Raw genomic sequence first — 27,813 nt, 5'->3', positions numbered from 1 at the left:
TCCTCTAGGTGACCTTCTGGTTGCATTATCACAAATTTGAAACACTGAAGTGGGTGGCAGCAGGAAATTGACAATATCAAATTTCCATTTTCATCCACCCTTTGCTCCATCAGGCTGTTCAGAATAATTTGGAAAATGGAAACCAAAGAAAAGTGACAGCTGTGATACTTGGCAGAGTGCTCGCTTTGTGCACTGTAGGGAGTTAGGAGATAGGATGTGAGGGAGTAGGAGCTAGGGATTAATAGTTATGGGGCTGGGGACCAAAGTCTGAGTACTTTGTAATCATGTGTCTGCCTAACCCCAGTGTTAGTGAGGTTGATGAGCACGCTTCCCTGCTGACACACACTCTCTGTACATCCACCTTGCTGAATATTAATATGGAGGAGAGAATTCCTCTGAGCCCCATTGTCAGACGGCCCTATTGTTCTCCGCTGGCCTCTGCATCGTTGCAGGTGTATGTGTGTGTTTGGTATTAATGCGTAAGTTGGTGTCTACATTATGTGCTTATGCATATTATGCCCATGTCTTCATCGCGTGTGTGTTTCGGCTGCAGCAGAGCAGCAGTTAAAGCGGCAGTGAGGGAGATGAAGGGTGGTTCGTGGCCCACCATGGCTCATAAAGACAACTGGCCTGAGAACACTTGGACCAGCCGTCAGAGCCCAACATTGGAAATTATTTCACCTAGAGGCACAATCCGTAAAATGAAGACTCTCATTAAAACAGCCAAGAGTGTGCACATGTGTATGCATGTAAATTGTGTATGTGTGCACATGTTCGCCTGCACAAGTCAATTTGCACAAACACTTCTCTTTCAATCAAAGCGTAATGTGCTGTTTATGATGTCTGACTTTAGGTGTGCACTTATGTATGTGAGTATTTACACATTGCTTTGTGGATGTCAACACATCTGCGGGTGTATCTGTATTTGTGTGCATGTATCTATATGGATTTATGTGTGTGCGTGTGACTGTTTAACTACCCCACACACGTAACCTCCCCATCTCTGCCTCCCTGTTTCTCATTTACTGAGCTAGCACAGAGAGGAGTATGGGGAAACGAGAAAACAAGTGATCGGGGGGAAGGAGAAAGAGAGATGGTGAAACCAGATGGGAAGAGCATGGAGAACAGCAGAGGTTTATACAAGAAAAATGAAGTGAAGCTGGAGTAAAAGGGAGAGACGAAAAAAGGAGGGATGGGAGGGAAGAGGGGACGATAGAGAGGCAGGAAGAAGGGGGTGGGTGGGAGAGAAGGAAGCGGAGGAGGAGGCAGCAGATTTATGAAGCCATTGGAATGTAATTTGGAGGCAGAAATTACTGTCAGCCTGAGCAAGGTTTAAAGTCAGTGAAGCCTGAATCCAGGGCCTGCCTCTGAGTGTGTGTGACTGTGTGTGTGACTGTTTGGCAAGTATCACAGACAAATGGATAGCAAATGTGATGCAGAATAATACCAAAGAAACTCTGCAGTTACTTGTCATACACTGAACACTGTGTGTGTGTGTGTATGTGTGTTAAGTGTGCCTGCCCATTGTTACTAACCCTCCATGCATGAGTGACATGACTGCATGGCTTCGGAAAATAACCCAGCATTCATATTTAACAACTCATATTTCATCTGTGCTCGAAGACACAGACACTTGCACAGGCACACACACATGCACAGGCACTGAATTCTTGTCAGGCTCTGAAGGCCACGACTCCAGCAGAATCAGTCGAGGGTGTCACCGTGGACAGAACAAAGGCTGGAGAGAGCAGAGCGGGAGGGAAGAAGACAGAAAAACTGTCAAAGACAGACAGAAAGAAAGGTAGAGGTGGGAAATGAAAAAGAGAGGGAGACACTCTAAGAGGAGCTAAAAAGAAGAGTGAGGGATGTGACTCGCTTTCTAACACATCAACACACAGCTCCCATTTAGCATGAGAGGGAGGGGCAGAGAAGGCGAGAGATGAGGGAAGCAACAGAGCAGGGATAATCAGCACAGATCTGAAGGGAGGGAAAGGCTCAATACAGTGTCTTTTTCTTTTTTTTTATCTAGCGTCACTTTCACACTGCTTTAAAACACTCACACATACTAGTGTTTGGCTTTATTTTTGCTGCTAATTTCCTCATCAATTAGTTGCAGTGGGTGAACAATTGAGGGGACAAGGTTGGTTGTTTTCAGGGTTTTTATGTTTTACAGTCAATTGATAAGTGACTGAAACCAACAATGTCTAAGTCTGTCTCACGGGACTCTATGACCTCCCTAGCACGTTTGTCTTTTAAATTACATTATAAATACATAGTTTGTTTTTTAAATAAGCTAAATAGGTAGCACTATATTTAGTTTAGCAACCATTATTCAAACAAGACTAAATAGATAGATATTTGGTACATATTAGAATATTAACAGCAGCAGGATGATGTAATGTATGTGTCACCTAGCATAATCAGTGTGTTGCTTATATATTTTTGTTCAGTTACCACTTGTTCTATAGAAGCTGTGTGCACTATTTTGTCATTTTTTTACATCAGCACCTGTAAACTGAATGTAGTTGAAGGTAAAGAGAGATGTAGCCCATTGGCTTTGGCCTTTTTATGAGATTTGTTTACAATACCACAAAATACATAATAGCAACCTTATCCAAACTACTGACAATTGTAAGAGTTTCTAAACCTATTCCTGCTCCCAGCAAATGCTTTCTCTGCAAAAGTCCCCAACTGGCTGTATTCAAAGAAGGTGGCTGTCACAGATAATCTTAATGGGCAGAACATGGGCACTCACGCTGTCTATACTGAAGCTGCTGGAGTGCATTGTCCTGAATTAAGGCAGAAAGCAATAACTCAGACAACAAGGCTTACAAGACCCTTTAGCAAGTTGAGTGTTAATCTGCCTCTGACTCTGTCTCAGTCAAATAGAAATGTCAAAAAGTTATTTAGAAAGAGAAGTACAGTAGCTTTCACTTTCATCCCATATGGAATCCATTGACTGAGACAGAACTTTGTGTCTTTTCAGGTGGTATTGTGGTTGTAAAGTGTAATTGAAAGTGAGACATTCCTTTTTGGTTCTGTTTTGTTTTTAATCTGAGCACTGAAATTCTTTAAACTATGACTGTGAGGCAGCGCATACGGAATATTACAGAATATTTGATGTTGCACAAACGGGGGAAAAAATGTCACAGTGCTGATAAATGTCAAGACAAATGTGTTTAACAGAGTCAATAACATCTCTGTGTTGCCTGGTTCGTAAGGCAGAGATGTGTTTGAGTGGTTTGTGCAACACTAGCTTTGATCAGCAGCTCTTTCCCTAAAATGGACGCCTCTGACACAAGAATGCACACACACACATGCAAAGTTCTCCAGATCTTCTCTGCACTTAAACAGCGACGCGGTCACCCTGACGATCTCTCTTGTGCATACACATTTTCTTGCTCTTTTGGCCCATGAGCACTCACACAAACACACACCAGGTCTGTGTTCTTTGTTCTTCTAGCCAGTGATAATGATGGCAACACCATTATGCACTGTGACAACACTACCTCCCACTTACTCTCTATGGCAGTTCACACCATGGTACAGTCTCTGCTTCTGTCTCTCCCTGCTTCTCTCCATCTCCCGCCTCTCACTCAGAATAGTGTTGAGGTCAATTATCTCTGAATTTGCTTATACAGTAGTATGCCTTCTTCAAGCTGCTGGAAGGTGTTAAGTAGCATCTGTAGATTATTTAAAAGGTTTTGACACATTCGTGCTCCTTCAACACCTTTTCTTCTTGCTATTCTTTTTGTCTCCGTTTCTGTTTAGCTCTTTGCTTTGCATCTAGTGGGAGATTTAGAATCTGAAATGACCCTCTGCAATCAAAAGATGAGTCAAATCCTTATAACACTTAGAATCCCGGTACAGAAGAAAGCAGTGTGATGTTATGGTTTGTAGAAGGGGTACTTCTCTGTCTGCATTGCTACTGTACTAATACCTGGGGACGGATCTAATTATGGGTAAGAGTGTAAGCACTTGGACTTTTAGGCCATCTGACTTTCCATTGTTTTTTGTGCTGTTGTCCCTCATTTCAGCTTTGTTAACAGCACACAGATGAGCTGCATAACATAATGATCACACACACAGATGAGGCACATAATGTTGATTATCTCATAATGTCGTGATCTGTGATATCCTGTATTAGACAGTAATAGTTCTCATAGTCAGAATATTACATGTAGGAATAATGGGCAGGTATAAGGGCCTGATTGACTTTGAAAGGGGCTAATTTGTTATTGCCAAATTGTACAAATAGACCTTCGTCCAAGGAGAGACAATGCCAGCAACAGGGTTTTGGGGGGTGAACTGGGAAAAGTCTGATTGGTAGTTGTTGCACTTTGCACTTTTAGGAAGCTGCCAGATACAGCAGGGGACCTTTACAAGTTTTGGAGAGGCCGGTGGGAGCTGTTTTAGTGGCATGTGTAGGATCAAAAGCATGTCAGGCAGAGGTGGTAGTTATTTGGTCTATCAGTATATTCACTACCAGACCTTTAGTTATCTCCACAATAGCTCTTTACATTTAAAGCTACAATAATAAGCTATCACAAGCATAACACAATTAGTTCACTCTGCTCCACCCAGTCCTCCCTTTCCCTGCACCGTCATGCTTTTTCACCACTCAGCAGGAGCTCTACAGAATAAGATTAGTATTAGGATTATATCTGCTAAAAATTTTGAAAAATGTCACATGTACTTTTAAGGTACAGCAGTTTGAATAATATAGTTTAACGGACAGTTAACTGTCTCATTTTGTGCCAACTTGAAAAATTCTGCGAGAGCAATCATCTCTCTCATCTAGCAATAATTAGTATGACATATCAAAGTTAAAATTTTTCTTACCAAGATTTTCTATCAACATCAGTGGTTATGTCATTCATATCACACAGATCTGATTTGGACTTTGAGGTTTTTTTCAGGTCACTTCTAGGGAATCAGGTCACTTGGAGGGAATGTTTGCAAAGCAAGAAAAACTGATTAATGTTTTGCATTAGTTGCCTACCTCTGTGTGTGTGTGTGTGTGTGTGTGTGTGTGTGTGTGTGTGTGTGTGTGTGGTGGGTTCTTGGTGTGTTCCTTTCTTTCTCCCTGTCTCTTTCTCTACTTCTTTTGAACAGTAAAGCTGGGACATAACTTGAACCATGATAAGATGAGAGCAATCCACAGAGAGACAAGCAGTGCAAATGGGAATTTTGAATAGATAAAAAGAAGAAGTGAAAAGGAGTGAAAGAGTGAGGATAAAGAAGAAAGATTGAAGGAGGGAAGGATAGACGGAAGCGAACAGGGAGACAAAGTGAGCTGTAGAGTTTTTGCCCTGGAGGAAGCCAGTTTCCAAGGAGGGAATGAACAGCAGTAGAGAGAGTAAACGAGACTTTGAGAGAGAGTGTTGTTAGAGAGAGAGAGAGCGAGCAGGAGAAGAGAAGGTGGGCTAAGGGAGAAGAGTGGGAGAGAGGAGGTAAAAAGGGAGGATAGCAGTGGGCATGAGAGCGAAAGAGCGAAAGGAAATCATGAAAGGCAAAGAAACACGGGTGGCACAGTGAAAAAGGGGCAGACAGGGCAAAGGTGTTTTGTGTAAATATGATGTGAATAATAAAAATGCTGGGGGCCTCATTTTAAAAACAGGAGCTAATAATTAACACAGTTAGACCTCACACTGTGGGCTACAGAGACAGCACACAGATGCATAAGCAGTAAATAAACTGTATCTTCTCTCAGGGGGCTGTCTGAGGGCTGCAGCCTTGGGGGCCGACAATATATTCAGAGCACTGTGAGCTTGAGTCCAGCTACTTCACCCACTCACTTCACCTCCAATTAGAGTTAGACAGATATGCAAGTCTAATGTTGAGTATTCATATGTTCTGATTGAAGCGGCGGCTAACTATTCCTCGTCTTTCAATAAAAAATTGACCATTTCAATGACAAACAAACTCAGATTTAATATGATTTACTGCTTCTCCCAGCATGTTATTCCTGGCAGGACAGAAAAGCATTCTGCAATGGCAATCAGACCATGGGACACTGAAAAGCCAGTGAAACCTTCACAGATCAAAGCTTTTAGGTGGGCTGGCAGCCCCTTTAGGCAGGGTGAGGCAGGTTTCATTGCGAGTTTTACAGACTGACACCCCTGAAGCTGTGAGTAAAATCCTCCCACACCATGCTGGAAGGATTTTTCTGCTCTGCTATCTGCGACAAAGAATAATATTTATAAAAACATATTCGGTAGCTGCGCTGAGAGAGGACTCTCCATCACATTAGCAGTGGACGATGTGACCTGGCCAGTTTCTGAATAAAACATAAACAAATTTAATATTGAGTTATTGTATCGGTCTAACACTGTTCTTTATCAGCATGGCGGGATGCATTAAAGTTATCTCCGCAAAAAACAAAAAGCTGACTACACACACAACTGCCTGCGATATTATGTTGCCAGGAGATGCTGTGATATATCCCATCTCTCAGCAAAGCGCACATTTCCACACACAGCCCGGCATGCGTACGCATCATCACATGACAGTATGTGGATAAATAATCCCATTGAATGAGTGAGAATTTTTCTGTCTCGAAGCATTTACACTCTCATCTAATTCTTTTTTGTTTTTTGTTTTTCAAAATGAGATGCACGAGAAGTGTCTACAAACAAACGAGCGCGCACACACACACGCAGAGTGCACAAGAAGGCATGCATATAGGTCACAATAACTGTCATTAGGTTGAATTTGGCCCATACATTTGTGCAGTGACAGACAAAACAACTAATTTAAATCTTATAAGATGTGGAGAACTTGTGGCCCCCCGATGGCAGACTACTGAAGGTTAAAATCCAGCAGTCTCAGTCTCTTATTTCACTATGTTGAAGATAAAATATTTTACAAAACATTTTAGAAAGAAAACAAAATCTTTGTATAATCTGCTGTTGCTGAGCCAAATGAGTGAAGTCATTCAGTAGTCGTTCTGTTTTTGCTATGTTTACCTTTGTTTCTCGTCATAAAGCACACTCAATGAGCACACTCCAGAAAAGGCTATAGGGTAATTATCAAAGCTTATTCAAGCGCAGTGTCAAGCATGATTCCTGCATACCTGAGAGGTTATTGGAATTCAGTACATCAGGTCACACACATATTCAGAGTGTTGCATGTTAGGAACACAGCTTGATAATTGGCATGTGTACATGGTTATTTTGTTCTTTGAACATGGTTGTAAAGCCATGTTTGCTTTTCACCCTTTGTTGCCATGGTAGTTGGTGGTAAATTGGCATTTGGTTCCACTTATGCACTTGTTTTGGTCCAAATTTAGCGATTTTGGCTCTTGTGTTTGTTGTCACTCTAATAAAGAGATGAGCTATTATACTTATTTGCACTACTGTGGCACTGTTGCCATAGTTGTTAACTGGTTTTGGACACAATTGAGCACATATTCAACAACATGAATTCATTGACAGCTCAAAAACCTTAAAATATCTCATCAAATTTCAAAGAATGAGCTTTGCATCATATAACAAATAAACAAGTGAAGAAATTACTCCTTAACATACATATTTAATTTGCAAAAGACACAGAAACATTACAATTGAACACCCACTGTGTGTCATTAAGCAGTAAGTTAAGTTAAGAAAACATTTCCAAAACAAAGACACATGGTTGATGCAAGTTCTAAATTCTGAAACTGAGCTTTAAAAAAAAAAAAGCACAAGTTCCAAATGAATTAAATGCACCACATGTCATTGCAGCAGTATTTTTTGCTGCGGGCAATGCACTCAGACTGCTGCAACAGATGTAAACTATGGTGCAACTCATACAAAATCTAGACAATCAGCTTCTTGTGGCAGGCACGGCGGTACTATCACAAAACATTTTAGGTGTTTTTGTTTTAAAATACAGGAATGGGCGAGTAATACGGTTTGATTTTCAACTAGTCTACTGCTTATTCTGAACATTCTGAACAAATCCAGAATTCTTATTGATGAGATAATGAATATTAGTAAGCCTTGTCCATAGTTGCTTGATTTATACTTTAACATTTCTTTATTATCTATGTCAGTGAATAACGGATCAAAAAGTAATCGCTCTTTGCCTTAAATGAATCATCCAGGCGATCACATATTTAATCCTTCATTTTATCTTTAACAAAAATGTTTTCTTTCCCTATCTTTTTTTGACATTCTCCACAGTTAACAACTGCAATTTGAAATCTCCAATGTCAGTGATGCCGACTAATAATTTTTAATTATCTGTCATTAACCTGCAGTATAAAAGCCTAATGACAGCAGTTCGTTTGTGTTTTTCTTATGTGTGATGTGCTAGGGATAGCTGTATCTGTTTTTGATTTTTGTAGGTGTTGGAGCTATGAAAACAGCATATTATTTATAAATTGTAATAATAAATTTATTGCTTCAGTCATTTTTCAACCCAGTAAAGATTTGCTCATAATCTTTGACATAAAATACAAGTACAACAAGACCAAAAATTCACATTGGGCTCTGGCAAATTGTTATGGACATATTTCTGTATTTCCAATCCAGAAAACCCTTGGCAGACAAATTAATAATGAAAGCCCTAATTCTTTCACAATGATGCCATAGTAAAGCAAGACATTTGTAGTTGATAACAAAGCATTTCTTTAAATGTTTTCAGTATATTTTTCAGTGTGCCTTTATGGCTACTTGTTTAAACAAATTTTTATGGATTTATGGGACATTCATTCCATTTGTCTGAATTAAAAAGAAGACTTATTGCTAATTCTTGATGGCCTTCCCTGGACTGCACATTTCTTAAATAAAACATCACTTAAAACATAAAAAACTATCAGGAATTTATTGGAATGGTCAGTTCAGTACCAAAGTTCCTTTTTTTCTAAGTGAGATAATGTCTTCAATTTAATGCAATAGAATTGAGCAAATTTTGTGTTTTTAAGATTATTCAACTCATTTTAACTGGTGCTATTTAATGTAAAGTGCCAGTATTTCTGGAGGTGCCTGTGGCTGGTTTTAAGCTAGGTGAGGAACAGTGCGGGGTATATGATGTCATCCCTGCTGTTCAAACAAACGCTCATCACCGAACTTCTTTCTGTGTGACTCCTACTCTTTCTGACCTGCCTGCATCTCCCACACTATTCCTGAGCTCCAGCAAATGGATTGAGACACACACATACACATGCATACACACTCAGACACAAAGCCATAATGCAATAAAACACAGCCTAATGCAAGGCCATTGTGTGTGCGTGTGTGTGTGTGTACATGACTGTGTGTCAGAAAACCTTCCTAAATTGTTAAAACCTTCCCTTGTGTAATGCATCTCTCTAATGTTCTTATCTGGCATCTACTGTGGGATATATTTATTCCAGGTTTTCTGGGGATCGTATTTATTATGTCTTTTTGGGACAGCTTCAGCCAAAACATGGCATAACCTCAATTATATAAAAGCACAGTTTGTTTCAGTGCCATACTGCCTCCTACAATAGTTTGCATAAGGCATAAACAAGAAAAGACTGTAACTAGGCCTACATAGAATTCAATTTGAAATGTTGTCTGAATATGTCTGTTGGTCTTTTTATGTTGAGCTTTGCAGATTGTTCAGCATTTCAAACAAAAACAAATAACAGAACAGGAAAAGTGGATTTTGCTCTTTAACAAAGTTGGCTTATTTATTCACCTAGAAAGTTTCAAGATTGCCTAACTGCGCCTCTTCCAACTTTGGTTGCCCGACATAAAAACTACAATGTAAATCAGTGTCTAACAGGTCTTCCTCACAAAAAGGCAGTAAGATTGCAGAATTGAGGTGCAAAAGTGAAGTCACGTGGATCAGACATCCTTCTTCATACACAGATAAAATGTGTAAGACCTACGTCATTTAGCAACCCTGTCTTCATAAGTTTCTGAAACGCTAAATTGCAATCCATAAAACATTACAAAACAATGGCCTAGTTTAATATTTAAAAACTTGGCCATGACTAATAACACCACAGGTTTATCACCTATTAAACAAAACCACAATCATCCTCTAACCTTAACCATTCTGGAGTCAAACTCATAATGTGACAGTTATGTGCTTTATAAGTCTTCCATCCACCCCAATCACCTCCTTGTGACTCAGTTCACTAGAACACAATTCATCTAGTGATCCATAAAAATACCAAAAAGTTGGGAAGATGTGTAAAACGTGAATAAAAACAGAATGTAATGTCAAGAGGGGATGCTACACAATGGTAAACATCACCCTCTTTAAACCTTTGAGATGTGTTGCTGCTGTCAAATTCAAAATGAGCTAATATTTTCCATGAAATGGTGACATTTCTCAATTTCAACATCTGATATAGTGTACATAGTTTATGTACTACTGTGAATAAAATATGGGTTTATGAGATTTGGAACTCATTACATTCTGTTCTTGTACAAGTTTTCTCACCTTACCAATTTTTTTGAAATAGGGGTTGCACTATCAAACATACACTACTCCCAAAAATTTAGGGAATGCACCTGAAATGGACTCCAACCTTTACAAGAGAACTTAATTTGACTTTCTCTAAACTTTTGAATGCACATGTCCAACTGTTCAATGTTTCAGTACTTATTGGATAACATGCTGTTCTCTAACAAGGTGATTAACCACAAAAATCTAAAAGTGTCCGATCCATGAATCAACCAATAAATGTTCTGGTTCAATGAACATTTGTATTTAAAAAGTCCTCTTAAAAAGTGTGGCTCATACTATTCACACGTTGACATCATGAGACCAAAATGATACCTAACAATTGACAAGTTATTGAGACATTGATATTTTTTATTTTGGTATACCCATCACTGTTGTTTCAGTAAATTGTTTGAGATTGCATGCTTCTACTTGAATGCCCGACTTTCATGATATAATGTCACTGTAGCATGAACTTTTTACATTATCCATAATTTTCACCTGAAAGTCAAATATCCCTAACTTGTCATTTGTAAGTGTCATTTTTTTAAAGAAATGGGATGCATTTAATGACTGTGACAGTCTCTTTTTTTACTGCTATAGATGAGAGATTTTTATTAATTTACCTTCATTCATTCTATCAGTTGTGTAACAGCACGCATGCATAATCATCTGATCTGTGCTAGAGGAAAATTTTCATGAAAGAAACTGAATCTGCAAACTAATGCTATTTAATCGGCTTGCGGTTGACTGTATATTCAATCATTGTCAGTCTGACTGGTTACATCTAAATGAGCTTTGTGTTCCACCACTATTTTTTAGGGTTGTGGAAATGTTCTGTAATTCTTAAAATATAAAGTAAAATATCCTGAGTGCTGCCTCACTCTGAGTCTCTCTAAAGCTTTTCAGGACACAGATATGAAATCATTGTTTCGGAGGCGGGTTAAACGCTAACTCTGGCTACGAGTACTGTCTTTCCCACACACAGGCTTTAATAGGGTGGGGAGCCTGGAAACATTAATGTACAAATATATTTGGAGATCCATATATAAAGCAGCCACTCTCCTCCCACTCCTATTCATTGGATAGTCCTACTGTACAAGTGTCAGAAGAGATTACCAGATTTATAAGCTACAGAACCTTTGTAAACATTTAAAAATATTTATTGAGCTTTGCATGTATTGGTTTTCTTTTCTTTTTTCCATTTCTTTCTATGCCCATGAAAATGAAAAGGCCATTCTCTTGCAGATCAATAAAACACAATTTGATCCGTTTCAATTAATCAAATTGGTCAGTGCACTTAGCCTTTTACCTTCTTGAAAAAGTGCAACCTTTTTCTTAATAAAAAAGCCATGAAAATATGAAAGGTACCAATGCTAATACTGAATCATTAATAAAAGTAAATGTTAACAGCATGCCAAAGTCTACAAGCATTGATAAGCTTAGTAACAGTCCAGTTCTGCTTTCATGCTGCTCTATTCTTTACATTTTGCAGTGAAACATTCTTGTTAAATGTCATGACTGTACAAACAAAGCTGAGGGCAGCCTTTGAAATAGATTAATTTCCGAATTTATGTAGGCTACTGTATGAGGTTATAAATATGAAGCAGATCAGATATAGTAAAATAATGAATTGACAGATAAACAGAATGAGAACTCATTCAGGTAAAGACAGTAAATAAGAGTGTAAAACCTTTCAGGACACTAGACGTACAGCTTTGATACTGTACTTGAAGCACAAAGAGTCAGGACATTTGCTGTTCTGCCACAGGGCACTGACCCAGAGTCTTGAACAGTGCTCACTACTACATGCAACCCCTCAATGGTGAACTGAACAAATTGACACCAGGGGAAAATGCCGCCACTGCTCAAGAAAGCTAGTGGTATTATGTCCCCCTGGGGTCATACTGGTTAGGCTTCTACAGTATTTGACAGTATAGAATAAACTGACTCCAAATACAGTATATTGTTCATCAAAGCAGGAGTAGCGCTTGTAGTCATTTACCAAGTTACAGTAGATACGTTATGCTGCGCTAATAATATTTTTAAATGAACAATGTAAAACTTATGTAAAAATAGTCATTGTGGTGACAAACAAAGCAGTTCCCAGCACCACGGGGTAATTTAGTAGCTTTCAGTTCACTATTTTGGTTTTATGGCCCACAACTGTACTATTGTACTACAGCGAAGAATAACACTGGGATAAATCCAGTGTGTACAATCTACTCTGTAAATTGGCCAGCACCAACAGCAGACGGACAAAGTTAGCTGGTGAACATTTAGCAGCTGAAGAGATGGATATTTTGCTTGGTGAAGACCAATAGTACAAACATTTAAAGGAGAGTTCGTATTGGACTATATTCACCAAGTATCCGTAAAACTATAGAAATGAGCCTGTTAATATAATTTTGATTAGCATCAGCTTAAGATGTCAACACTCCTCTGCAACAAGCACTTCATGTTAAAAGTTTTAATTTTTTTGTTTAACATTTTTATACATTCATAGCATATATACACTGATCAGTCATAGCATTTACACCAATGCAGTGCCCATGCTGTCCTTTGTCCATGTACAGTCTGTGAAAAGCAAAAATCATACATCAACTGCTGTAGCATTTACTTTATGCTTTAGGAATCTTGATGGGATGCTATTCAAAGTTATAATAAATGGCTAATTTCAGACTGCTGTTTGTTTTCTATTTTATTCTGGTGCCAGTGGCTGCACCTGGACAATTATTTAAGTAACATTAGTCCCTAGCTGCAGCCACACCTCCCCCATGCCAACACACAGGCTAGCCAAAGCATACCATATACACTGTCAAGCAATAAGCTGAATGTCTTTGTGATTGTGTGCTCATGATAGAAAGTCCATATTCTCTGATGAGTAGGTTACTTTGCCCAGTGTGCATTTATTAGGAAAAACACCAGTAAAGTCACTTTGGAAGCAGCAACAAGAAATCCATAGAAAAGACCTGAACCTTGAAAGCAGCAATGTAGTAGCGAACTGAACTGCTCCACTGCCCAATCAGATGCAGGCGAGGGACAGATGCTTAGATCCCACTTTCCCAAGCTTGTCAAGCAAGAGTAGAAATAAAAACTTATTTTCTAATTTTATCATATAATATTTTGTCTTTCATGTCACTTCACTGTCAGTATAGATTAAATACTGAGCCTTAATATCATGAAATCTAAACAGAGAATTAGTCCTTCAACAGAACAGTATAAAATATATACTAGTACAATCCAGTAAAACAAGGCAGGATATATCAGGTTCTTATATTGTGCTGATTCTCAGACACCTTCTATTAGCCTGATATTGATCACATATTGGCATCAGCACCTTAAAGTTGGCCACCCTAATACCAGAAGACTTATAAAATGAGATTAATATGCCAGAAATAATTACTCTGTTCAGTATACCTCTGGGGTCTACAAAATGTCAACAACTGACACATGCTGAGCTGAACCCACCATCACTTACATATTTTAACACATACTGTAAAAAACTGTGCTTCACACAGGTGCTGAGGATTTTAAGCAGCCACCTTAACTTATGAGGTATAAGCAGGGCCCCAAGTTGGCATGAATGGCACCTGTTACAGATTTCAGGAAATTAAACTGCCATTCAGACACAGTGATGACTGGGACTGGGAACACCTCGGTCCCCAGGTTTTATTTCCTAAATTCTGTAATCAATTTAATAATCTGTAAAATGCCTATTGTGTTTTTTTTTTTCTCCCTCACCCTTCTTGGTTTATTATATCTGAAACGAAGAGTTATATAAACAGAGCTCTTCTGCTGCTGTTGGATGGGTGAATAAGAGGAGATCAAAAGGGAGGCGACAGAGAAAGAGTGTCTGCTGCCTTCTCCTCTTCTTTATTCTCGCCACATTCTGCCAGTGTGCACTTCCCTCTAACGGCATGACTTGCCCTGGATTCGTTCTTTCTCTTTGCCTCTCTAGGACATTACACTATAATCTCGTTTTCCGCTGCTCTCTCTTTTTCTTGCTTTCCCCCCTTTTTGGTTCTTTGCCTTTCACTCTCATCTCGTGTTCTTTCTCCCTCCATCCACTCATCTGATGTTTTGTCTTTAATCCCATGTTCTGAGTTGATGTGGCCCCGAGAATCTCATTCTAATCTGCTGTCTCAATATGGCTCTGCATGACCATTAATCCTCTGTTTGTATGTACATGTGTGTTTGTGTTTACATCCAGTCAGAGATTTTTGGGCAGTTTTTCTGAAGATGAATAGGATGATGCAACATTTTGTTTGTGTGTTTTAGACTAGTTAGAGCGCTGCACAACATGAAACATCCAAGCACACAGGCCTGTGTGTGTTTCTGTGTGTGTGTGTGTGAGAGAGAGCGAGAGAGAGAGAAAGAGAGAGAGTGTGTTGAGGTGGGTGGGTGGATGTTCAGATACTGTCATGTACTGTAAGAAGGACATTTCCATTGGGAAACTGTATTGGCCCTTCTCACAAATACAAACACCCAAACATGTACAAAAAGACCACCCGCAATTACACACATATTAAAAACACACACTGCTGCTCGCATGAGGGTTAGAGGGAGAGAGCAGCAAAGAGCGATGGAAGAGATGAGAGAAAACATACAAGTGGGAATTCTATCTCTTTCAAAGTATAATCTCTCACTTTAATCTCCCTCTCCCTGTAACTCTCTGAAGCCCGGCTGTTTAAATCTCTGCTTTTTGTTGTTCCATTTTATTGCGTAAAGGCTGGTCAAACGGGTAGCTGCACAAATAAATACACATCTATAAATCCAAGACATCCCTGAGCCTGTTACCATCAACGTGCCATCTCCGTCAAGCTCGACAGCCCCCCAATTTTAACCCGAATCGGCCCGAAACGCATCATACCTTTGTAATCCATTTTCTGCCTCTCTCCTGCTCGCATCCCTCATCACATCCTTGTCACATCATCCCTTCAAGTTAATAGATGTTATTGCGGCTCCGTTAAGTCCCGGTAAGAAAGCGATACAGCCCGTGTGGACGCGCCGCGGTGGGAAGTGGAGGCTGTTCGCTCTGGCCGCACGGGAGCTCCGCGATGTGCACCACGTCTCTCCCACCCTGTTGTTTCTCTCTGTGCTCTACTGTGGGTTAATATGTTTGGAGCGAGTGTGTGTGAGAGCAAGTGAGTGAGAGAGAAAGAGAGGGACTGAGAGAGACACTAACCTCGGATAAAGTCCCGTTTTTTTAGCTGCCGGTTCTCGCTGTCAAATTGCTCCCTTCAGTCACTTTGCTCTCTGACATCTAACCTGCGTCAACTTTGCTACTTCTACTCCAAAACGACTTGTCATAACGTTACTGCTACATTCACCTTTTTTCTCGTCAAAGGGCTCCGTGTTTCTCCCTGAGCCCAAAACGGCAACAATAGTTGCGACTAATCTCTATTTCCCCCTCGGTTGACCCCCACCCCCCAACTCCCAACTCTTCAGGGCGTCTCAGTCTTTTTAAGTAAAGCAACTGTGTTTAGTAATGGCTTGACAGGTGTCGCCTCCAGCGCACGCTCTACCTAACCCCCCGCCCCCCCCCGACTCTGAGCGCAGGTCGTTCTCTGAAAGTGTGTGTGTTTGTGTGTGTGTGTGTGTGTGGGGGGGGGGGGGGGGTACTTTTTACGCGGCTTTCTGAGCTCCGTTACAGGGGTTCAGCAGGTCGCCACGGTCCAGCAATTACCGACAACTCCCCAAGAATTAGACTGACAGGTACACTCACACACACGCGCGCGCGCGCGCACACTGGAATTGATGCTGCTCTGGGGCCGCCTTCCTGCTTCCAGTGTGGGGCCCTGTACATGGAGAATGGGTGGATTTTCTTTTTTGATTGAAGGAAAGAGAACGGTCTCTCACACTTGGTAGGGATGTAGAGAAGAACATTGGCTCTTTAAGACAGTTTGGATTTTAATTAAACCATACAGGATAACACAGAACTGTCACTGACATATTGTTTCAGCACTGTGAAGTCAAATACAAGGATCCTTGACTCCTTCAGGGCTTAGACTCTGTTCTCAGCTAATGACTGGGAGTCAAGCACAGGGTAAATTGATAGTGATGCGTTTTAATTCAGACTTTGTGACCAATGATTTTTATTTGCCTAGGAGGCACACCTCTCAATTAATTAGCATTTATTACCTTTGGGCTGTTCTTTCACAAAAGAGTTACCACAGCTTATTGTACCCCTCTCTGCGCTGCATACACAGCAATTTTAAATGTAGCATTCACTGGCAGAACGTGTTGATGCCAGGCCATGGTGCAAAACGCTGGCACACACCTACCCTGTCCAAATCGCATACACGTACACAATTTTGTGTGCAGCAGCTGTCGAAGGCCCGTGTGGGCCCCTTGAGGCCTTGGGTCTGGGTGCAGCTGCACCACCAGCACCCTCTGGCGCTCTTCCAGAGATTGCTTCCCAGGATTTAGTCTGATTCATTTCAAACGACCGCCACGGTCAAACTCTAGGTCACAATCGATGACACAGTATTATTGAATCTAATCTATATTGAATTTTTGAGTGTGGCACTGATACAGTACCACCCTCAGTATTATTGTAGTTTACACAAATGCATAACATAAAATTGATGATAAAGATCTCAAGTTATTCGGCTTGTGACCAAGTAATGTGGCTCGTTTTACTAATGAGCTGATATAGGCTGTTCACATTATAATAAGCCACAACCATTTTATATTATAAAGTGCATTATAAGGCAGTTTGTTCCCAAGTGCTTTTTTTTTTGCTAACATTCGACGACGGTGTGGTTATTCTTCCACCAGTGGCACGTGGTCTTGAGTAAATAAATTGTAGTATTATGCTGTGTGGCATACATATTACTTTATATAATAATTTTACCATGATACATAAAGTTATCGTGTTTCAAATTGTTTGTTATTAATTGGGGGCAGGATCCTTTTACAATCCATCTTGTGCTTTTTTTTTTTTCATTTTGGTTTATGGTTACTTTAATAAAAAATTGCAGTCATATTCCTACTGGAACTATTAGTGCATCTGTGGTAAATTACTGTAATTTATGGTCTAGTTATCCCTCATGGTATCCATTTAATAGCCCTTTGCAAGCAAATATTGTCTTAAGTAAAAGTAGGTTAAAGCATGTTAGCTGCACAATCCTTTTAAAAACCTAAACAAACATGGTAAATATTCATACAAATGAGTGACAGGAAAAAATTTGAATAGCACCGATCAGAAATTAGATTCTGTTTCATTAGTTTTATGTATCATGTTAAAACAAGCAACAATGGTAAAAAAATTAATGCTTTATATTGAATTTCCTCTGTATGAAACGGGAATATTGTGGTTACTGTGAACTCATCTGACCCAACACCACCTGGATAATAACCAGTGATTGCTAAACAAGTCAAACTACAGAAGGCAGAATAAAGCCGCCCGTATCTCCAAGCTGTCACCATCCTCAGCCTACAACCTTTGCAATCTTACACTGAGACATATTTGCATGTTGGTCAAATTAGTTGATCATATTCTGAAGTGAAGCAATGAAGGCAACAACTGTCGTTTCCTGAGCTAATTTCCTCAGAGCTAAAGATGACGTCAGTGTGTCACATTAGTCAAAGCCTTTATCTATTATTGTCTTTTTATAGTGGGAGGTTTAGAAGGAGCTAACCTGTTGAACATTTGGTTTGATATTTAAAAATGCTAAATTATACAGGCAACAGGCTGAAATGATTGGCAGTATGTTTCATTGTGACCCTTACAGACTAAAGTTATACAGAATGGGAAAGCATTAATCCATTATGGAGTATCTACTTAAGTTCTTTGTTCACAGGCAGAATTTATGTATGATATGCATGTAAAAACCCCACCTGTACACACCACATGGCTGCAGACGTGTTATATTTTTAAGATTTGCTAAACATTATATTTGTTACTGTCACTGAGTTTTGTCCTTTGTGTCTATGATTATACAGGGAGGATGGATCTGTATTGTTAAACAAAAAAATAACTCTCATTGGGAGACACTGGGAGTCAGGCTAACATTCTCTCTCATTTAAAAAAATATTTAGGCCTTTAGCTGCACTACTCCAAATTTTTATCAGTATAGTATTTTTTTTAATATAATCTATAATCTGAAATTTGACTGGTCAAATGTCAAACTGAATTTATTGGACATAGTTTAGAAAGGCACACACCTGTGTATGTAAAGTCTCACAATTTACCCTTTTGTGATGACAAAAAACAAGCAATTATCTCTTAAGGAACTCTCTGCAGATCTTCATGTTATATCTGTGCTGAGGCATAGGTCAGTGGAAGGTTATAAAATCATTTGTAAAGCTTTAAATGTTGCCCGGAGCACAGTGGCCTCAAACCTTGGGAAATGGAAAACATTTGGAAACACCAGGCCTCTTCCAGGTGTTTGCTGTCTGGCTAAACTGAATAACTGCCTGAAAAGGACTTTGGCCAGGTAGGTAAGCAGTAACCCAACATTTACTCTAACAGAGCTTTCAGAAGTTCTTTGTCTGTCGTCTGGATGAACGAACCTATCTACCTCTCTAGTTTACCTCTGGTAAACTGCAAATGGAAGCCACTTTGAGAAAAAGCTCTTTCACATGTGTCGCAAAATGTGTCGTCCGAAATGTTCTTAATGCTATGCAAGGGCACATTCTGTTTCACTCGTTACAGACAGGGGTGTTAATGCAAATGCTGCACCATCCTCTAATCGTAGGATTTTGTTTACAGAAGAGTGGATACACTACTAAATGTCAGTAGCAAATAGTGATGATAAGTGTAAGTATGTAAAATGGGGCAATGTTGACCAATTCATAAAATGACATGCACCAGAAAACCTTCATTTTAGTCATAGCATCTCTGGGATTTTTTTAGGTGAGAAGTGTATCGTATCTGTCAAGACACAGCAGCGACTGTGTTCTGTATTTACATCAGTGTGGACTTTTGTTTACAACTGCCCCCACAAAGCTCTTGTAGACTATGACATTTAGAGGACTCTCGGAGCATAAGGCAAAAGATTCTCTGGTCTGATGAAAGAAAATTAAACTCTTTGGGCAGAACGTTATGTGTCATTACCAGCTACAGTAGTACCATCCCTGCAGTGAAGCATGGTGGTGGCAGCATCATGCTTTAGGGGCGTGATAGGGATCAGAACTGACTTTTTCATTTAGACTTATATGTATGATGATGGGGTGTACTCTTTACAGCGGCTTTCTGAGCTCCGTTACAGAGGTTCAGCAGGTCGCCACGGTCCAGCAATTACCAACAACTCCCCAAGAATTAGACTGACAGGTACGCTCACACACACACTGGAGTTGGTGCTGCTCTGGAGCCGCCTTCCTGCATCCAGTGTGGGGTCCTGTACATGGAGAATGGGTGGATTTTCTTTTTTGAGGGAAGAGAGAGCGGTCTCTCAGACTTGGTAGGGATGTGGAGAAGAACATTGGCTCTTTAAGGCAGTTTGGATTTTAATTAAACCATTCAGGATAACACAGAACTGTCACTGACATATTGTTTCAGGACTGTGAAGTCAAATAAAAGGATCCTTTTTAGCAAAATTATCTAAAACACTTTTCTATGTGTGGGTAACTAAGTCTAGATTCATGGGCAAAAATGACAGTTTTATCCTTTTACAATTTATTCTATCAAACAATTAAGGGCTAAAACTCGGAGGGTCCGAATACCTTCTGAAGCGACAATATCTGTCCATTATTTGTCCATTCCTTCACTATGTCACTACTCATTTGCATCAAGTCGAACCCTGGTGAACTTTCTCTCATTCCTTTTCTTACCATTAATCTGATATGAGCTACCAGCTGCATTGTGTCATATTGTCTCTACAGGTATGAGCACATGCTAAGAATATATACATATATAATTGACAGCGCTTGGTTTATCGCACATAACTTAAATCTTAAAACTTAAATTTAGCTTTAAGACAGTTGAGTCCAAACAATACCAACCTCTTCTGTAGGGTTGCAACGCATCTCAAATGGAATATGATGAGATGTTTGTGTATCTGTCACCACAAGGTCTTACTACGTCAAAATCACAACCTTGAGGTGAAATATGGGTCTTTTATATTGAGGTGTGAATAAGACTGCCGGAAGCTTGAAAACACATTCATACCAAGACTCTGGAGCTACATTTGCTGAAGGACCAGGGGAAACCAATAAAACTGAACAGACATGCAAAGAAAAGAAACTGCAATAAAACTCTCAACTAAAAATTGTTGTAAAATTATACTAATTTACTCAACTGTATAATTATGCAGCCCTACATTGGTCCATTTGCACTGTTTCCTTTGTTGCTCAGGGTGGGGCCGTCATTAGTAAATCCTAAAGCTATGTCATTACACAGTATGTGTAATCAGTTGCCTGAATAGAATGTTACTGAAAGCAAATGCATTTGGTAATTTTTTATTTTCTTAGTTCAGTTTCTGTGTTTACTTTATACATCACTTTTCTAAAAAATATGTTTTATTTCATTCAAGGGATCAATTTAGCCACACTACAATCTTATTTAATGTCAGCCACAGGTGTTAAACTATGTCTGCATTTATCCTGCACCCTATCAGTAGCCTTGTCGCTTTTTTCAGTAAGGACACCAGCAAATTGATTGGCATTCTCAAGTGGGCCAACCAAATGACGGATAGAAATTAAATGACTGAAAGAGGAATAATGGCAGTTAGGATGAGTGGGTAGACAAGAGACGGGGAAGAGGAGAGGGAGGAATACACAAACAGGTTGCTCTGGGGCCTGGGGAATAAGCAAGAGAGGGCGCGGAGTGCAGAGAGAAAGGAAAAATAAGATGGAGGGCCACAGATAGCAAAGGCAGAAGACGGGTTTAACACAAGAGCTTCACGCAAAGCAGATTTAAGCCTGTTTTCATCATCATCATCGTTACCCCTGACTCCACATGTAGAGACAGACACAGTCACACAACACACACACAGGTGGTTAAAACCTCATTTGTATACTGAGCCAAACAACACTGAAGTGCTTTTGTTCTCTCTTTAATCTGTCACAGCCAACTTTGTTCTCCTCATCTGTTTGTCCAGGTCATCCTCTCCATCCATCCCTTCATCTCTCTCTCTCTCTCTCTCTCTCTCTCTCTCTCTCTCTCTCTCTCTCTCTCTCTCTCTCCCTCTCAGTGTGATTACTTACCACCCAAGAAGGAAGAAGAAATACACTCCATCTTGTTGTTTTATGTTCCCAGCAAATTTAGTCCTGCATCTCCCTTCTCCACCCTCAACTCTTTCACTTTGTCTGTGTCTCTCTCATTCCTCTCCCTCCCTCCCTCCCTCCCTCCCTCTCTCTCTTTCTCTCTCTCTCTCTCTCTCTCTCTCACACCCTCCCAAAGCCCTTCCTCTATCCCCTGACACCTCACACTCTCCACCTCCTCCACTCCCTCCCTGTCAGTTTACCCTCCCTCCACCCTCCTCTCTTGCTCTGTGTGTAATTGTATAACTTATCACCCTGATGCCTTCCCCACGCCGATAATTGGTGTGTCTCAGCAGCAGATGCTAGCACGCTTTATTTAGCTGCTCAGTATTAGCTATTCCAATTAGTCATCTAATACCAATAAAAAAAGAAACAGTTAGCCTTCACATACTTAGTGCCATGGGAAAAGGGAGTTGTGTGTGTTTGTTTTTACCCATGCAACAACTGTGGCCAGTGTTTGCCTCAGACACTCACACACTTAGACTCGATCCATGCTACGTACATGTGGGTTTTAACAGATGGTGAAACACTTTCCCTTGAGTATCGGCATTACTCTCTCTCTCTCTCGCTCTCGCTCTCTCTCGCTCTCTCTCTCTCTCTCTCTGTGTTTCACTGTTTCACTGTCTCTAATTAACTAGGTTTCAGTAACAAACCTTTGGGCTTTGCCATCACCATGGTTACCCAAACACTGAAACGCTACTGTGTGTGTGTATGTGTGTGAGAGAGAGAGAGACATACTGCTGGCAACTGTGGTGTTTGCACGTGTCAAAAGTGTTCTTTGTGTGTGCACTTTATATGTCTCTATGTATGCAAGTGTCTGAGTGTGTGTGACTGTGTGTGTCCCTGCATCTATGCAACTGCGTGATTGTGCATACACATGAGTATTTTGGTTGCTTTGATGCCTTTGTTTTCCCACAGGGCTCAGAGGGTTGTTCTGTCTCAAGCACCTATAGAGCACAGCAGCATTACATGAAATCATGATAATTTATTATAGGTCTATTGTTTCTTACATAAGACAATTTTAATAATTATATAATCCAATGAATAAAGATCATAAGCAGGATGAATTTGAAATGGGCTGATAAAAAATTCATTTAGCACTTTTAACGACAAAGGTAAGAGTTGAACTTGCCTCACCCTCTCTGTACGACACAATAAAATGATACTAGGATGTGAGGCTAAAATTTTTACACTGCCAGGGCAGCCAAAGTATACGATGATGGACCAAGTCACTAACGTCCAGAGTATAGCAAAGGTATCCAACCGCATATTGTGGTTTATCCATTTTTATGACAATGTAGTGAAGTAAAAATAGAGCGAAGAGTATTGTTAAGGGTTTAGCATGCTTTGAATGAATTATGTGATGCCCACTCAAGGAAAAATTGATCTCCACACTTGAAGGTGTAGTAAAAACACTAACCCCTCCTCGCTGCTTCACACTGCCTCCCTGATCTTGCCTTGAGTTGTTTCTTGTGCATGTATTTGTTGTATTAATTAATTAGATTGTACAAACGGGACAAACGGTGCACAATCTCAGGTGGTCGGTCATCAGAGACACTTGTGCTATCCTAAGTTGTAAACGCGATGATGATTGACACACAACAAACCAACCACAAGCCAATGTGGGAAAGGTTCACAAGGGGTAAGGGGAGCGGGTTTTATTTGCTGTTAGGCTGTGATCACACTGGCATCATCCCTACATTTAGAAAAAAAAATCTGTTCATTTAAAAGAGACAGAAGGTAGAAATGGCAGCATGATCTGAGAATAAAGTTGAACTTGGCTCATGTGGCAATGATCTGAGTTGGATCATCAAATGCATTTATGTCCACATTCGTGGTAGATTACTTGGTAAAGCTCACTGTATTTCATCATGATAAAAGGTAAAATGATTGGAACTGTAATAACTTTCTAGAGCAGTAAAAGCAGTTTTTATAATATTTTCAATCACCATGCACCTGCTTTGGCATTTGAGCCTTTGAAACCACAGATCTTCTACTCAAACAGGACTCCCAGGATGATATTTTACTGTCTCTGATACCTGAAGTATGACCATTTAACTTAGGCCTTTGATTTTTTCTTTTTTGTATTTTTGTGTCTTTGTGTTGGGCTGTTTTCCACCTAAATGCCCATTTAGCCAATGATAAGGGGATGTTGTGAAAAAGTGTGTTATTCATACTTACATTTGTTTCGAAGGATAAATATGTGTGTAAATGTTCAAATGACACACTTCCATGTATGCCACACAATGCAAACAATGTACCCTGCAATTGTAGGGCATTTGATAGCTGTAGTGTATATTTTCTTATTTCTGATCGTAGCTGTCCAACACAGATTGTGTCACTCAGACATTTCCAGCAGCTGCAGTAGAGTGTGATTGCTGGAAAAATGTCAGCAATCTAAAACAGCAGTGACTACCAGGTTAGTGTTAGTCCCTCAAATGGAAAGAAAAGGGCTCCTTCTTACAGATCATACTGTAGCAGGTGTTCATCGGGTTTACAGGTAGAAATCCATTAAAACGGTGGCAGATATACAGATTTCCACACTGATGGCAGCTATAAAACATGCTTTCAGACATATCAACAACGGGAGTGACTGTTTTTACTTGTTGATTGGAGAAATTTCACTGTCACTGTGTGAGTGTGTTTGCTGGCTTTTATTGCAATTACATTAAGGGAAATGTTGGACATTTACTGACACAGGAAAGCAGGTGAAAATACACTGCATCAGAAGATAAGTCCTGAAAAGCACCAAACATCATAAACATACATAACAGTAAAAGCATCTGTGGGGATATTTTTCATTTAAAGTGCACTGAAGAAGTGCTGTTTTCCCATTTCACTGGTCAAGATTTATCCACCTGCTCCAGGTTGTTAAACTGTGACAAACATAGTCTTTTCTCTAAGTGGTTGGGCTCTTCATTAATGATATTATCATCACTCATTTTTTCTTTTTGGTTCTCCTGATTGATGCTGAACCCTAAACAAAATATCCTATTGTTTTTTGTTTTGTTTCTTTCATATTGAGTAAGAGATCAAGGGTCAGGCAATAAGTTTAAACATTTATGGTTAGTGAAAACAAAGAGATATGCTCCAGAAATGTCATAAAAAGCCTAACTTTAAGAAAAACTACTGACTTTCCTAATTCCAGCATTTTGTCGGCAGTCTGTGATCTTTGCCTGGAGGCACTTTTCTCTCCAACTAGGTCCTGGTGATACTTAAAAGGGTGCTAGTTCGTTGCAATTAGGCATTTTACCACTCATCTGAAAGGCAGCTTCAGCTTTAACTATTTATTCCCAGGTATTATGAGTATTAAGTCTTAATACCTGAGACCCCCCACTAGTCAATTCAATCTGACAAGGCCTTTCATATATGACAGGTGAAATGTCTATAAGAATTTCAAGCACTGAATAATAGTCAAATGTTTTAGTCATGGTAGCTTAACACTGGCAAAAAGAGCTAAAGTTGGTGAAGTGGATTAAATATTACAGTGAAATTAAGTTTTGGTGCTGTTGTTGATTGAGCTAGTTTCTTTTAACTGTTTTAACTGCTACTGATTGTCTCCTACTGTAGCAACTATTTTAAACATTAATAAAGTTTAAAACGACGAAGAGGTGAAACGACGAAGTCAGCTTTCAAGATGCAAGCTAAGTTAACAAATGACTGTTCTAAACAAACTAGTATTTAGTAAAAGTAAGGAGGGCACAGAAAAAGTGATAATTTTATGCTGGTGCATCTCAGATCTCTTGTCTAAGGCAGACTTCACTATCACACTTAAACTGGTTTCCATTCAGTGCCCCGTGTCCTTCAGGCAGAGTTGTCTTTCTTTAAAAGGAAAATCTTTCACCACTTCAGCTGTACGTCATATGGCCTAGGGCATCTTACTCAGATGGCTGTTAACAAGACCCAGTGCGTGATATCACTCTTATGTACAGCTTGCAGCTAATCCTGATGAATGGGAGAGTTATTGTAATGGAGACATTTTATTTGTCTGGGCCTTCACATTCAAACGAGCTTTATTTGAGTCTATCATAAGATCTATCAGCTCTCAAACAAGCTGAGCACCTGAAATTGTCTCACACAGTCCTATTAAATAAATTACTCTTTCCCCATCCGTGCTGTACAGCGCTGCACACTCTCGAATTAGAGAGTGGAGATATTCACACAGGGAGATGTTAGTGAGACTGTGGTTCACATATACAGAGATGTGTAATGTGTTTAAAACTAGACATTAAGTGTTATTTACCATTAATGAGCTAGTTGGGAATGGTGAAAATGTTAGAATGGAGAAAGACAGTTGTGGGATTTAGTATCTCTTTCTCTCCCCATAAAACTAACTTGCCCGATGTGTTATCTGACTGCATACCCAACTGGCACAGGGCCTACTAGCATAGAGTAACTAAAACGAGACACGTCCCCTGTGTGTACTGATGTAACTTTGTAACTGTCCCTCGCAAAGAGATTATGTGCTTATCAGATTTTTCTAACATGGTCACAGTACACCAAAATTTGATTCATGAGCCGAGAAAGAACAGGAAAACATGATTTTTATGAGTTTGTGGTTAGGTTAGAGTTTTCTGAACGTGCTGCAGATGTCCCCAGGCTAGCACTGCTGACTCCACACATTTATGGATATGTGGGTGAGAAAAACACTTGGATATCGCATATGTCAGAAGCAGCCGCAGCCAGCCTTATCACCCTGCCAGCAATTTACACTCTTTAAACATGTGCAGTGACTTGATTCAAGTAGGGAAGGTAATGATTTGGGACACCCCGATCCACCGGGCTACTAGCATTAATTCACTACTTGTCAGGCTGCGAAAAGAGCTCATTATATTGATATTTTATTTAAGCTGTAGTCACCTCCTTGTTATCCAGGTAGAAAGTCACTGTTTGATTGATTTTTACTCAACTAAAAAACAAAATGAATCATATCTTCTTTCTGCTTTTTTCACAGAGTTGTTTGTTTGCTTTTAGACTGTAGTCTCAGCATGAGTTTATTCCTTAGCTTTGCTGGTGGAGACTCTACTCATTTTTATTGTGCAGTACCTCTCAGTCCTCATTGATGGGATTCATAGCCTGCTGGTTTTCATTCTATCATCTAATCAGGGACTGAGTTACACCTGCAATGCCAGGTGAATGCAATTAACTTGCTGGTTGGCAAAACCAGCAGTGCTGTGAGCCCAAAGGACTTGGATTGAGAACTACTCTGTTTGAGAAATGCTGACACCAATAGCAAATTATGTTCTGAAGGACAAATAAGGAGCCCATTCCCCACCCCCAACACATAAATATAAGCAGTTATTGAGTTATTTTTATACACAAATGTTCACCAAATTAGATGCAAAACTAGATAGGGTCTGAACCGCGCATCCACACAGCCAATGGTGCAAATGAATAAATGTTGTGTTAGAAGGGATTAGGTGCTGTAATGTTGTGTTAACACAGTGCTGAAAGGCCAAGGCTTTGTAGAGCCAAGGTTGCATGAATGAACTCATGGTTTTGGTGTAAAATAGTTGCTTACTGTTGTACATGTAAACAAAACTGATGTATATTACAATCTATCTCTGCAACTACGTTTGAATGCGACTATTTTGTTATATATTTGAATTACAGCTTTAAAATACTGTCATGTTGTTATGTCTGATTGACAATATAAAACCTGAGGAAATACAATTCACAACTGCATAAAGCACAGAAAAGCAGAGTCCTCACCCTGGAGAAGCTGTAATCAGTCAATGTTTGTTACAGTATTTCTCCTTGAAAAATAAAAAATTGTTTATAAAAAATAGCTGCCAGTAAAATTAAAAAAAAAAAAAAATTTGTCAGTGAGACAAGAGAGAAAGTGACTTCGTCTGATGCAACCTTGACTTCAGCAGTGGTTGATTCTTATGACTAGCCCAATGTGATAAAGTCTAATGTCTAGTTGGGTTTTTCTAATAGTTTAAAAAACAAAAATAGTTTAACCTATTTAAACTAGTGTAAAGTCACATTTGATTTGCTTGAGCCAGGGAACATTATAAATATACAGTGCATGGCCAGTTTTGCTTCATAAAAAATAAAATAAGTGCATTTTTCTTGTTTAGCTGTTTAATGGTTTTAGCTTTAGCTGTGATCTTCATAGAAAGGCTTTTTTCATCAATAATTCTTTTTTGTCTGTCTTTCAGCCAACAAGACTCTGCTCGGTGGAGGTGGAGGTAA

General features: G+C 39.6%; 2 protein-coding genes across 5 annotated transcripts in view; one reads left to right on the top strand and one right to left on the bottom strand.

Moving 5' to 3' along the window:
• flrt1b (fibronectin leucine rich transmembrane protein 1b) overlaps nucleotides 1-21,671 on the bottom strand; it is a 36,724-nt gene extending 15,053 nt beyond the window's left edge. Inside the window, exon 1 of one of the 2 annotated variants that reach the window (XM_067517905.1) lies at nucleotides 21,559-21,671. The gene's annotated coding sequence lies outside the window, so the exon portion shown is untranslated. Of the gene's footprint in view, nucleotides 1-15,277; nucleotides 15,813-21,558 lie in introns of those variants that run through there. The other variant, XM_067517904.1, reaches the window with a different exon arrangement.
• macrod1 (mono-ADP ribosylhydrolase 1) overlaps nucleotides 1-27,813 on the top strand; it is a 109,605-nt gene that overhangs the window by 36,415 nt on the left and 45,377 nt on the right. For 2 of the 3 annotated variants that reach the window (XM_067517910.1, XM_067517909.1), the window contains exon 4: nucleotides 27,780-27,809. The exons of the other annotated variant lie outside the window; for it this stretch is intronic. In XM_067517910.1, the coding sequence (XP_067374011.1) occupies nucleotides 27,780-27,809 (30 nt within the window). The remainder of the gene's footprint in view (nucleotides 1-27,779; nucleotides 27,810-27,813) is intronic. 3 annotated transcript variants of the gene reach the window in all.

The sequence above is a fragment of the Channa argus genome, chromosome 10, assembly GCF_033026475.1.
Source record: "Channa argus isolate prfri chromosome 10, Channa argus male v1.0, whole genome shotgun sequence".
NCBI classification, from domain to species: Eukaryota; Metazoa; Chordata; class Actinopteri; order Anabantiformes; family Channidae; genus Channa; species Channa argus.
Note: the sequence above shows the minus strand (reverse complement) of the source record. Positions and strands in the feature narration are given on the sequence as shown.